Source organism: Sceloporus occidentalis, unplaced genomic scaffold (assembly GCF_023333645.1).
Source record: "Sceloporus occidentalis isolate IW3139 unplaced genomic scaffold, rSceOcc1.0.p SCAF_27, whole genome shotgun sequence".
In the NCBI taxonomy this organism is placed as follows: Eukaryota; Metazoa; Chordata; class Lepidosauria; order Squamata; family Phrynosomatidae; genus Sceloporus; species Sceloporus occidentalis.
In genome coordinates, this window is record NW_028317007.1 from 9,895,470 (window position 1) to 9,910,227 (window position 14,758).

Below are 14,758 nucleotides of genomic sequence, written 5' to 3' on the forward strand. Positions count from 1 at the left end.
TGTCCAAAACAAGACAACTAAGTTGGGGGGTGCAGCAAGAGATAGTAAAAGTTTGGCTGGTGTCAATGTGGGTGAGAGTTCTCCCCAAATTGCACTGCTGCCTACAAAAGTGTCAGAGTGCCCAAAACCAGGACTATGTCCTGTGAAAATTAGGACAGTTAGGAAGTCATCAGATATATTTTACACTGAATAGTCTAGTTTTAATTGATAACATCTCAACCCTGTAAACACAGTGATTATCCTGCCTTATTGTGATGTGCGACAGATGGAGGATATTTAAAATGTGACTTTACAGAACATGGAAGACTGAAGTGACCACCCCTACCATGTATTTTGTTGGGATTTGTTAATAAAGAACATTATTGCACATACCTTAAAACATTTTCTATTCTATTGTGTCTTAGGTTTCAGAAGGACAGGAGATCTGTGTAATTGAAGCCATGAAGATGCAGAACAGCATGACTGCTGCTAAAACAGGAAAGGTATTAATCTTTGGAGGGTCTTATAAATGAACATGTATATATGCTAATACTCTAAGATACATTGATCTCATTATAGGAGCACATTTGAAACATTTATTTCCATAGGCGTAGTCTGTTGCATGCATCTGCTTCAGGAAAACCATCTGTAATCCGTGACACAAGAGCCTTTGATCCCATAAAAGACCACCCCTTATATACATTAGGTGCCTTCACAGAAAAGTTGAGGTACCACTTTTAATTCGAGCATTTATGAAATGGCCAAGCAATATAGTAATACATACTATACAATTAAGCACTAATAATTGGTTGTTTGGGAGTTAGACTAAACTATGTAGCAACCCTGAAAGGGATTTAGAAAGGGAATTGTCGTTTTGGGGGGTACCAGTGTGATCCATTCGTTTATATTAAAGGTACTATTTACAGAAGGCATCCATGGTTAGTAATTATCATGCAAAACAAAACAAATCTACATTTAAATCTTACATTGTTTACAACTTACTGATTTGTTGGAGTGGTAAAAAAAAAATCCAGGTGTAGAGGAACATTAAATACATCCATGTGAAATCTGTGAGGTAGGTATTTCATGATGTAACTTAAATAGCAGTCAATATGAAATGAAGTATTAAATGTTATTTCTAACATTTATGAACAAATGTTTTTTTGTGCCTTTTTATTCAGTAGAGGGACAATAGAGAACTGTTTGTCACTGACTTCTTTCAGGTTGCTGCTGTACACTGTAAGCCTGGTGAGACTGTGGGAGAAGGTGACCTACTGGTGCAGCTCGAGTAAACCCTCCACTTACTTACAACACCGCCACTTACTACCGAAAACTGACCCAGATGCAAGTTTTGAGATGACATTCCTCCAGAGCAGACTTTATACTGTTATATTTATTATAAATGAACATGGGATGGACGAAGAGCAAGATTGTCCAGAAATCCCCCAATCTACTCCAACAAATGTGTAATTAATATTGGTACTGTATTAGACCAGTTCTGGGTTCTAATGGAAATAAAATTATCTTTTTGATACAGTAAAGGTTAACGTCTTTACAAATCCTTGTTGCTGTCAAGTGTCTAACTCTTTAACTCTAATAAATTCTCCATTTTATATTTTCTGGTACTGCTTGCACATTTTACATTTTGCTATGCAGAACACCATAATATAACGCATGCTGACATGCCAAATGCCATTTAAATGCGTTATTGAAATGTTGAGGACCATGTGTGGTGGAATCATATGTTGGGTAGTGCACAGCATTTACTAAAGGCACGGATTAGGTATTCAGACTGCACTGTAAGTTATATTGTATACATCAACTTTTATGAAGAGCTGATGAAAACGTATTGGGGTTCCCAGAGGATACGATTGTCTGGGCAACCAATTTATTTACTAAGGGGCTTCTACGGACTGAGCCGCGCAACTGAAATAGTTAGGGGAAGCTTGTTTTTCTTTATCACACTGTTTACATTTTATGTATCAGACTTATCATCATGTACACAAAGATGACATTGAATTGACATCGTTAAAAATATGATACATTTGTTAAACAAAAACAAATTACATTAAATACATTAGGGCCCCTATTCAGTCTTCAAGTAGCCTGAAAAGCAAGACAGTTGTGACCTTCCATCTGTGTATCTATCATATCATCTCCCAAAACCAGCATAGCTTGGGGTTGACCGGTGTGAGGTCCCATTGGTATTCAAGAACAGAGGTGCTGTATTTATATACAATTCTTTCCGACTACCTGAAGCGTTGATTTTTAATCTTTTACATCTGCTCCCATATCTACTCATGGAAATCATGGTTTGTGTCTGTATAAGCCAAGCACTGATTTTAATAAAATAATTATTTTCAGTTCGATCCATAAAACAAGCCTGCTTTCTGATTTGATACTGCCCTGCAATCACTTGGGCCTTTGAGAGATCCAAGACAAAGTACGGAATACCAATGATTTTCATACACATTCCCATTCCTTCAATTTGGTAAATGCAGAAACATGTGGATCTGTTTCCAGTGGCTGCCGGGAAGTCAATGTCATTATTTGAGGCTTATTCAATGTGAAACCGTCTATTTAATATTGGTAGCTTAAGGTCCCGGGAGCTAGGCCCATTCCTTTCTGTTAGATTACCTGTGTGAATACAGGTAATCTTATTGATATACACTATATTAACAAAAGTATTGGGACACCTGGCCATTACACCAACAAATACTTTTAGGTTGCATTCTAAATACATAGAAAGTAATATGTAGTTGGTCTCCCCATTTGCAGCTAAAATAGCTTCTACTGTTCTGGGAAGGCTTTCCACAAGATTTTTTGGAGTGTTTCTATGTGAATCTCTGCCTATTCATCCAGTAGAGTATTTGTGAGGTCAGGCACTGATGGACGAGAAGGCCTGGCTCACAATCTCTTTTCCAGTTCACCCCCGAGGTGTTAAATGGGGTTGAGGTCAGGGCTCTGTGTGTGCCAGTTAATTGGTCTTCCACACCAAACTCATCCAACCATGTCTTTATGGACCATGCTGGAACAGAAAGGGTCTACTCATTGTAAAGGTGGCATCCTATCACAGTACCACGCTTGAGTTCACCGAGCTCCTTAGAACAACCCATGTCCCACAAATCTTTCCCAAACGTGCAGACTGCATGGCTGGGTGCTTGATTTTATACACCTGTGGCAATGAGTCTAATTGAAACACCTGAATTCAATAATAAAAAGGTACGTCCCAATACTTTTGTCAATATAGTGTATGTATTGTATATTGTATTGTAATGAAAGTTCTTTGTATTGCTGTTCTTTTTCAATGGTCCATCAGTCAGTGGAAACTTGAGAACATTGACTGATTATTATATTAGGGCATGGAAAAGACATCAAATTCCCAGTAGCCAGTGAAAACGGATCCATGAGGTATATAAGTTTTAATCATATAGGGAAAAACCTGTGCACAGCACATGGAAAGCCACATATTGGAAAGAAAACTGAAACGAATGCAAGCAGAATTTGTAACCTTTCCTAGTACAATCAAGCTTCGATTTGGAATGATGAGTGATTTGTTTACATTCGAAGTGCCTATTTTAACACCTATATAGCAAATGAGCTTTCTACCCTGAACCCCCTTCTCTGTTCTGCAGGCATTATGAAATAATTACAGTTGTAAAGCTGATTGAGAAGAAAATATTTATAATTTTAACTTTTGCAATTTCTGTCATTTAAAATATGGGAAATTAGGAGAAGTGTTTGTTGGACTCTACAAGATATATTTAATGTTTTTATTAAAAAAAAAAATGATATGCACTAGGAGATATCATATAGCATTAGGTTCCTTGATTCCTGGATATATAACCTGAGGGCAGTACGTTTAAAATATCTTAAATTATGTATTTCTTCAGTGAGGGCAGCCTCTCCCACCAACCCTTCTTGTAAGCAAAGCCATTATATATATATATATATATATGTATATGTATATATATATATATATATATATATATATATATATATATATATATATATATATATATATATATATATATATATATATATATATATATACACACGTGTGTCTATACTACTCAATGCTCTTCCATTGATTGCCTCCCAGTGACATAGCTGCAGGGGTGGGGGGTTGTAAAGATGCCTTTTGATCTGTCATTTCAGTGGAAAATAGATTTATGTTTATATATATATATATATAAAATATACAGAACTATCTATCATCAATACTCATCAAGCATAAAATATAGCCTTTATGCTGGCCAAGTAATATTTACGGCTCCTTATACACACTATTTAAAGATGGCATGACAACCAGAATAAGACTTTGTTTTAATGGCAGAAACCCATCACCATGATAACCAAAGCAATAGGGACCCATATTAGTAGGAACATTCACAATGGGGGGGCATTATATATACATCAAAAAAGAATTACTGCAAAGAGTCAAAAGACAAACCAATGCAGAGAAAACATTAGATACTAACAATGGCTTTGCTTGACTCTGTTATCTAACAACGTAAAGGTAATACTACTGTATTTAAAATGTAAAATGTCAAAGTACAAGCATGCAAGAGGTCATACTAAAGAAAAAAAAATCTGCTAGGATTGTCATACCTTTACTGTCAGCCAAAAAGCTGAATTGTGCTTCCCGATGAGTGTGGCATGCAGGGGTCTTTGTGTTTTTAACTGAAATATAGATGTAGGGCGCCCCTAAGCCCTTCCCCGGTGTCATGGCTCCCTTACACACTGGCTGTGCATGGTCAGTCCTACTGCGGCCTTATTTGGCACTTCGAAGCACCAGAAGCTAACTTCACCCGACAAATGGACCTTGGGCTTTGAAAACACATAGTATTTTGATAAATAATAAAACGCTTGAAGCTTGATATGTGCCTAGAGGAAAGGCTTCAAGGAATGCAGCAGTAGTTGGGCAGTGGATGGCTTGGAGGAGGATGAACTATGGAGGCTGCAGCACAACCATTGCTTGTAAAATGAACACCCAGGAGACAACGACCGCCATTTTTTACCATCTCTAAATGAAAGGCAATGTCTTCTTTTATTGTGTCTTTTCTTGTTCTCCTGACACAACACTTTTCAGTTCAGTGTTCAGTGGATTGCCTTACTTATAACTTTCATACTTTCTAAAATAGTTATGTTAAATTATAGCATCACAAACATGTCTTAAGAAATCTTTTTTCAAATTAATGCAAGTATTTGCATAATTCTTTAAATATTTTCTTAAATTACATATAGTTTCAAGCAGCTGTGCGTTTAAAGTAGTTGGCGTACAATGAAAACCCATGAAACAGATCCGCCTCAACTGAACTAGCATTAGATTTAAGAGAGTTAATTTCCAACCCCATTTGCAATGATGTTTATTTTCTTTTATTTCCATTGACCTGGTCATCATTGAATTATTACAGCTATTGTAATAAACAGATCACTGTGACATTTTGTCCCCGTAAATTTCCCATTGAAAAAACAATTGACAAAATGCCAGCCTAACTCAATTATTAAGTTGGTATAAAATATATATAATTATACAAAAATATCTAAAATCATATTACTTATCCCAAACAAAAGACATGTTTCTGTTATGCATCCCAGTTGCAAGTATTTGGTCGCTTTAAAAAATGTGCTTTTAAAGTTACATTTTCATGATTTTGTACAGGGTTATGTTTTGTTGCTTAGGCATTGTATACCCTGATCCACATTTAATACAAATATATGTATACGTTTGACTACATAGCACAATATATTATTAGCAAACATACGTGACTGGGTGTTACATTTGAATCATTTGTCCTTCAAAACCCTCTTCCTGGTGGAAGGACGTTTGTGATCATCCTGCTGGGATCTTTTGTGGTTGTAGGATATGCAATATTTTCTTTATTCTTTACATTTCTGTTTTTATCATCTGTCCAGATGATTAACATAAACAAGGCCGTGCTTCCCAAAAGAATCATAGCAGTCGTGGTAAGGGAGATTAAGCCACTCTGGCCGGTAGCTTGTGGTGCTGTAGACAAAACATTCTATAATTCTGTTAGCATCTGGTCTATCTTCAGGTGAATCCTCTTTGTCCTCCCACTCCACTATTTCAATTCTCTGGAGGGTGCGTTGGTACATGTCTGGGCAGCTTTCAAACTCATCCAGGAACTGAAGCAGCTGGTCATCAACTGAATAAATCTCTCCAGCAATATGGTGTCCCATTCCTGGGACGTTAAGTAAAAATGGGATGTTGGCCTTCTCTTCGATAACCAATGGGTACTTTTCAGCGGTTTTCCCAGTGCCTTTAAAAACCGCTTTTCCTCGCTTACCATCTGCCATAATGTGGTAGTTTGGTTGTCCTTTCTTAAGAGTTCCATACACAAAGATGTTTACCATGTTTCCTACGGACAGAGAAAACAAGATACTCTTATTTCTGTTCGGATTTCTGTCCTTTTTTAAATAGACACTATTATATTATCCAGCAACGGTATTACGGAATAGAACAGAAACTACTGACAGAAAGACCATCACAGGTAATGTGGCCCTTTCCATCAGGCTGTGGGATATTATATTTAGTGTTCATCTCCACCTGCACGATGAGTGCTCCTGATGCAATCGAGACACGAGACTTGGAGAAACATGGACATATACTTCGAAAATGTTACAAAATCAACCTTTGTTTTAGATAAGATTCTCCTGTAAAATTAAAAACTGATGTCCTCCATAACTCCATGTATTAAAAAACAAAACACCATGTCACTGCTTAAACGTATTCTTTCATGATACAGATAGTCAGGTTGCACCTTAATCCTTGAATCGTGTGGTTCCTGCGAGAAATTGGGGGGGGGGGGTTTGCACTTTTCCATGTTTACTACTATTTCTTTTTCTAGATCTACATTTAAAAATCATTTTTATATTTATTACTTAAAAAAAAAAAAACAACTTAAAATTGCTGGCCTTGGTAGAAAACCAGGGGCTGGCGATCGAATGATTTCGAGCACTCATTACATCCACGTTTTGAAATGACCCAAACTGGTCTCAAATGAAGAGAACCGTACCAGAAGGGATCGGCGAAGGTCAGAGGTCAGCTCTAAAACCTGCAATTACTTCTTATAAGGGGATTAAAGCACTCATGTTCACTTTGAATCAGAAAAATGAATAGTGAATAAAATTGGTCAAATTCAACAGTTTAGACGTCGAAACGAATCAATCTAGAAACCAGGTAGAAGACATTTAAAAAAAACAAGGTGCTATGAGGACATTTTGGCCAGTCCTACTGGGGGAGAGATGAGTCTTTTAAACAAAATATATGGTATATATTTCCCTCACTTTCTTCTATTCATTTTCCTTTAACCCTTTGGGTGCTGGCGGCTAATGAGAATATACTTACATAAATAAGTATATTCTCTAGATTTTCATTAATAGACAACTTAAAGCAAACCGTTCCTCACAGAAAAACAACACATTATCTTTTAAAAAAAAAACGCTTACTACTTACGCAGTGCTTATCAATATAATTTATTTACACACAGACCACGGGCTAAATTCCTTTCCTGACCACTCAAACAACATACTATCATAAAAGCACACTTTTCCTGGACGAGCATGATGAGAGTTGATCATCCGTGACTCGTTTTCCTGCTTTAACATAACAATTTTTTTGCCTTTATTGAGTTATTCCGGTCCCGAACACACAGAATAACGCGTATGCTACACGGCTAATGATACACTGGCGATACACTGCGGGCTGCCCACTCCCGATGCTGACACAGCGGATTCACTGCCGTTAGTGACCCCGGCGACCTTCTCTCCCCGGTTTAAGCTCACCAGGCAGGACCCCTCGTTTATAACCCGCTTCCTGCTTGCAGAACACAGCAGAACCCCCACCCACCCGCAAGCCGGTTACTGCCGTCACGTGACAGTCACATGACTTGCCGGTTCCTCGTCGCAGCTCCTGGCCGTGTAGTCACGGTTTGTCGCCCGCAGGTACGCGTTCGGTGCAGCCGCTTGGATGGCATCTCTTTCCGTAATAGTAATTCCGTCTGCAAACCAGGCCATTGCCACACTGGAGACATGCTGTTTAGTGATGATGAGAATGTTTTGACCTCTTTATAGGAAACCCTTTAAATAAAGAATGCGGTGTCGTTTCCAACATTATCTGTGGCCCAACCATTCATTGCAAGACAAATGGATTGGAGTCAGTGGGGTGCGAACTGGAGACCGTTACCTGGACAGCTGGCTGACTTTACCACGAATGGAACCAAGTGCTGGATATGAGCACAAACAGGAGCCAAACATTTATTCAGCCAGTTGCCACATGCCAGGACCAGCTCGCCATCATGAGAGGATATATATATATATATATATATATATATATATATATATATATATATATATATATATATATATATATATATATATATATATATATATATATATATACACGAATGAATGCGTTGAAACTAAATTGATAATGGGCCCAAATGGTTTCTATGGTAGCCAGGCAAACAGATCTAAAATTTTGCATTCTGTTTTCTAGAGCTTACAGTTTAAAGCAGTACCCGGAATACGTTGATACACGGGGTAGACTGCTGCTTTGTTCTCGGTGTGATCAGAAATAAACTTGACATATCGTAATGTTTTATCACATTCAATATGGCTGATGTTAGTAATCAATGAAATAAACGAACTGTTGGAATATTTTTAGAATAACTAGGACTATGGTTAGCATCTTGGCTTTTAAAACCAAAAAAATGTGTTTTTTTTTTAAACAAATCCATTAGCGTTGTTCTGGAAATAAATGCTTAAGACATACCTACACCACCATTCGAAAGTTTGGGGTCACTTAACACATTGTTTTCTATGAAAGCAGCTAACATAAAATTAGCCTTTATAAATGTAAACTTGTATTAGCGGTCATGACGTGGCTTTGGGACACAGGAGTGATCGTTGCTGATAAACTGAAAATATCCGCTGTTTCCAGCTCCAATAGTTATTTGCAGCGTCTGCGCTGTATTTCTGATCCATTTCATGTTATTTAATGGACAAAATGTGCTTTTCTTTCAAAAACAATGACACTTTCCAATTGACCCCAAGTTAGAACTTGAACGGTGGTGTAGGTCTTACCCAAGAGTGAGAGAACTTGTCACTCATCTCAAAGTTGTGGTGAAAGAATAAAGAGAAAGAAGAACGGAGGGTATTGTAGAAGTCTAAATGCACCATCGTGATCTCTTTCTACCTGCCTTGCTCAGTCCTTTCAGGTTTGCAAGGACCAACCACCTGCCATGCTGTTGGCACCCCCTATGTCTTGGTTGGAAAAACTAGAAGAATATGGGGACAATGCAAATTTAAACTCTGGACAGGATTCTGACATTTATTGTACTAAAATTCAAGATTTAAGTATAAACAAAATATTTTCAAGAGTCGTAATTTTCTCTTGAGAAAAATGTAGTGTTTTGGCTGTGAGATCAGATGCTCTATAGTTACATATTCATGCTTTAGAAGTTTCTTAGAACTATAGGAAGCAGGTGAAAAAACAAAAAAGCTGAACTTTAAACCGAGCTCTGTCTGGCCCGAATGAAGTTATTTCTAGGGCCGGTCTTCCTTCTGTTGTGATGTTTAACCCACACAGGCCTGGAAGATCCTTTCTGCACAATGTAACGTAATATATGAAAGACTACTTCCTAAGAGAAAATGGTTAAAGCGAGCCAACGTGCCAAACTGGGCTCATGAGATTGCATCCTGTTAGTGTTCTTTTTCAGCTTGCATTTTGTTATGTATTATTTTCTTTATGACAAAGACAAGCGTTTCCGGCTTTGCATGACCTTTTTGAAACCTTGCTAGAGCTTTCCAAAGTTTATGGCAAAGCACCTTTCCTACATTAGCTGCAGACACCAAAGGAATTACGGCTTGCTTTGAAATTTAAGGGTTATGTTCCCCTCACAGCGGTTGTTCTTTCAGAAACTGCAAACTCCAGTTTTGTAAAAACAAACAAGAGTATTGTAGAGTAAAATCACTCGTAGGCTACTACAAAATGACTCTTTGATGGTATTTTTAACACCCATACAATCAAATATTTCTTTAAATGTAACTAATTTAAAATGTTTATTTAATACGAGAGGGACGTGTTCTAGGAGATGTTATGTAGTCACAGAGGAAGCATTCAGACCAGAACACACTAGCTAAGGGGAGAAACGCCTTCATGTCTTTAGACATGTTGTGCCCATCACCCATCCATACAGTTACACTTGTTTAGGCGATTTAAGGCTCCTTTGCTCCAACGGCAAGACCTGTTCACTAAATAGCAGTGTTCAAGCTCATAAAACACATGGTCAGGTTGTCCACAATGTTCTATCAAGCTGCGTTCATAATGGTATGTAGTGTAAGTAACCATTAGTGTATTGGAAGTCATAAACTGCCCCTGGTACCCTGGGCAGCACTTAATGCATCTTGTATCCGGACACTAGCATCATAGAGCGACAGCCTAGACCGGTTTTCAATTTTAATACAGACTCCATGGTATTCTCTCTTATCCTGCTTCTGTTTATTTCTGTTTCATCATTCGGCTCCAAAGATTTATCATAATTATTTTTTGTTGGGGTAATGTTTCTGTTTAAAAATTGCTATTTGACTTGGCCAAAATGAATACTAAGTTACTAAGGTCTTGCTTGATCGCTGTAAAGCTGGTAATATCTCACTTCATACACAAGTGGACTAATTTGTTCACATGTTTACACTCATCCATAAAGAAATGTATTATGGGCTCTATGAGTTTCCAAGGATTAGACATTAATGGCTGTGTGTTGCGTTATTTTGATGGGAAAACCAAATTTACACTGTTATACAGGCTGTACACTACTTTACATTGTAGCAGAGTGTCATTTCTTTAGTGTTGTCACATGAAAAGATATAAAATATTTACAAAAATATGTACCTCTCCCATATATGTATACATAGTTTTGATCTTTAAATATTACAGATGCAGAATAGTAGAACCACTGCAAATGAACTAGACTGCATAATGCTAAAATCATAATTATTTTTATTTTTTCTTTCCATTTCAACACATGGTGTCACCAGCATAACATAGCTAATTCCTAGGGAAAATGTGGCATATAACTACTGAGATTTTAGGTCACTTAATAATTTAAACGTGAACTGATCCATAGAAGAATAAGGGCAATCACGCATAACATATTTTTATTGCTAAAGGCCACATTGCCTTCCAGTTGTCATTGATAGGTCATTCAAGATTCAAGCATAGAAAAAGGCTCTCTGGTACACATTATTTAATATGTCTAATGATATTGTATGGTCTCTAGCACTAGAACCCAGTAATTTGCTAATTAATATAAAGAGATGTTAAAAAATCCCCTACTCTTAAAAAGGAAACCTCATACTCTATTATTACTACATTTCCATTGTGTTGGTGGTATTTGACGTAGAGATGGTTCTTACAGTACCTTTTTTTAGTCTATGAAATTGTAGATTTGTATGTGAAATGTCATTGGCTGTCCAGAATAATGATGGGCTATGACACTCAATATTATTATTATTATGATTATTATTTTTTTTATAATTGAGGCAGACAAGCAATATACCCTCCCAGATCTCCTCAAAGCGTTCCTCCAATTCATATCAAGTTTCTCCACTTGACCTTAATAACAAGTTACTGTGTGTGGGATGGGGTAGTAGGAGATATTACTATCAGGAACCAATTTGCACTGACTTTCGCTCAATAGTCTTTTTACTTTACAACATGGCTACAATAAAACAAAAATTTGGAGGGCCTGATGTGATATTTCAGAATTGTTCCTGTCCCAAATCTAGAGTCTAAGTCACTAAGGGTGGCATTAAATTCATGATACTTACTGGACATGGGGCTACAGGTTAGAAAGTGGCACGCATTTGGGGCTCACTATACAGTATATTTAGTCATTTATAAAATGTGCGTTTGTTCCCAAATAATTATTAGTGGTTATAGAATAAGTGTTTGAAAAGTAACGGATCAGCGAGTAAAGACTTTGTTTTTAAAAATTGCTCCCCCTGTATGCCTCCCTTCAAGTGTTTTGGACTTTGGACACCACAAACCTGGATGTGGTGGAAGATATCCTGGAAATGCCTGGACGTTGAGGATCAAAGCGGGGGAAGTTGGGTAACTACAGTCGGTATACAGACATTAAGAGAATATTAGCATTGCACCTTAACAGCATCTAATCTCTGTATTAAAACTGAACAAGTTACCATGCTAAGGTTTTCAATACAACCATAAAAAAGATTCAGCTTGATGTTCAGAGCAAAGTCTAATAATATAAAGCTAGAGGATTAATTAACTATGTCTACAAAGTTATAGCTTAACAGAGATAGTGAGTTGAAATACCTCTTAATACCCCACGAGAATAAACCCTATGGTTTTTGGTACTTATATTGCACACTGTGTTCTCAACACAACAAATTCAACAATTCCATGTAAAAAAAAAAAAATCTAAATTAATTACGGCATTAGGCTGCACACCACAGCACGAGTACTCAGACCTGTCCACAGATAATAGCATAGTAATCCCTCGGAAAACTGATCAAACACATCGACATGTCCTTAGTAATGTTATGTAGAATGCGGATTATTGTGCGTTGGCAAAGCATGTTAAAATGGTTTATGTAGTTCTATGTAACATGTCCCGTAGTTTGGTACACAAAGAAAATCGTGCAGTTTAACTCTTATTGCAGGGCTACACACCCAACTCACCAGCTCTTATCACCAGGACACTGATCACTCGCACAGTTTCACGAAGTGCTTTGTTCACGGTATGAGTTATTAGATCACCTTTCTGCATTCAGGTGACTTCAGAGGCGCCACCCAGTCCGGAAAAAAAAAAGTTTCTGATCGACTTGCACTGGGAGTTAAATAAAAACTAGAAAAAGAGCGGCGCCTTGTTTCACAAGATCAAGTGTTCATTCACATATTCCAAAGCCAAGGAAAAACAACACTATAAATAAGTGTAAACACAAAATCATAAAATGTATCATACAGTTTTCCAAAATACACCTCAATTTTGCCACTTAAGTTTAGAAATCTAAGGAAGAAGACTTACGATGTCACATACAGCTAATGAAAAAGTAGCTGGGTATTTGTACAGCTGGTTTTCCACGCTCATATTAAAGTTGTCAAGAAGAGTCTTCTTCAATATACATGCCGATTATAACCGAACGTTCCCAAGTCTCGCATTGTTACACAGGATAAATAGATAACTAGTTCAGGATTTCTATGTCATGTTCTAATAAATACAGTGCTGCTGTGAAATCTCTAAAACTCAGACATTCATTGATGAACTCAAATGACTGAGTACGAGTAGGCTTTATAAAGTAAAGTGTAGTAGCTGCTTGGAGATTATCATTGGGGTTATGTTGCATTCTGACTAAGCCATGAGAATTCATCACTAATTAAAACTATATTTAGTTAATGTTTTTAATTAATAAACCAGTTCATGGGTTAACCTTTTCCCAAGTTCCTAAGTTTAAAAGAAAAGGCTAGGATGGAGCCCATGCGCACCATGTGCATTAATACCAGCACATGCACCTTTATTTAGCAGCGTTGTCCTAGGCCTAACCCAGGGCAGCACCGTCTGCCACCTCCCCTGCACAGCTGCCATTTTTTTAATGGGTGTCAGGATAAGATGTTAAATACCGGCGTTCCACTTTTAAAGGAAGAGAGGAAAGTATGGAGGACTTTGCCGACTGCATACCCCTCCATTGTGTTAATTGGTGATATTAGCGATCCCCTCTTATAACTAGATCCCTTGACTAAAGTAACGGTCGTCATCGGTCAGAATTGCCTTTGCTCATAATCGAAACCATCCCAATGTTCTACAATTCAATAATTATAACACAAGGGGCAGTCCTGACAGATTTATTAAGAACACAGAAGGCAGATGAACACAACATTGACACAAACTTTTTTTTTTTAAATGAATTTGTAAAAAAAAAAAAGACTCCACTGCACCAAATTAAGGCATTGTTTTAAGATTTTGAAAACATGAGCTGTTTAAATCATCCTCGGTTTAAGCACGTTTAAGGTGTTATTTGGTATTGGTGGCATTTTGTCCCTTGCTGTTTTTTTTATTTAATCTCTAAATTTGGTTTGCAGCTATATTTTGCAAAACAGGAGCTGCATTGCGAAATCATTGCAAAAGTGTTTAAATATGTTTAAATAAAGTTTTCCTTTAAATACCAACTGAGATACACATTTTCTACATAAAAACAGCATGTACCTTACAAACATAGGACTGCTTTTTGAACTTTACACATAAAAACAAATGAATAATTGCAAAATATTACAAAGAAACCTAAATGTAAAAATAAAATATTATGCTTTTACAAACTAGAACGTAAATCTCTCATGCAAGTGTGAAGGTATGTGCTCACAACCACACTAATAACAGACGGTGATATTAAGGAAGAAAGTACGATTAACAAATACACTAAATGCCCTGGTCATCATGAAGATGGCAGCAAACAGCCCTAAGGAGTACCATAAGAAGTCTCGCAGACTTAAACACAACAAAGGAAACATATTTCATATAAATAAAAAATTAAAGCTACTTTAATAACAAATGGACCTGGCAATATTCTGTGCAAGTCCAGTATGCCATAATAGCACATGCAGCATTTAAAAAAATAACTTAAACCTTGAGATGCATTCTGTTACATTTCTTGTACCGGACTATAAATCACCCCTTAAGGTGTCCTTATGCATGAAACGTCTGTATACCCCAGAGAGAAGGCTTTGCAAGATCCAGAA

The 14,758-nt window shown here is 37.1% G+C and overlaps 2 protein-coding genes across 2 annotated transcripts in view; one reads left to right on the plus strand and one right to left on the minus strand.

The window, feature by feature from the left end:
* The window catches only part of LOC149299919 (propionyl-CoA carboxylase alpha chain, mitochondrial-like), a 166,654-nt gene extending 165,383 nt beyond the window's left edge, over positions 1-1,271 (plus strand). Inside the window, exons 23-24 of the mRNA XM_089485827.1 lie at positions 405-482; positions 1,203-1,271. Of these exons, the coding sequence (XP_089341953.1) occupies positions 405-482; positions 1,203-1,271 (147 nt within the window). The remainder of the gene's footprint in view (positions 1-404; positions 483-1,202) is intronic.
* Positions 1,272-5,886: 4,615 nt separating this feature from the next.
* On the minus strand, positions 5,887-6,363 carry LOC149299920 (gamma-glutamylaminecyclotransferase-like). The gene has a single exon (XM_089485864.1). It carries the CDS (start codon positions 6,355-6,357, stop codon positions 5,887-5,889), a length of 471 nt encoding a protein of 156 aa, XP_089341990.1. The 5' UTR covers positions 6,358-6,363.
* Between the last annotated feature and the right edge of the window lie 8,395 nt (positions 6,364-14,758).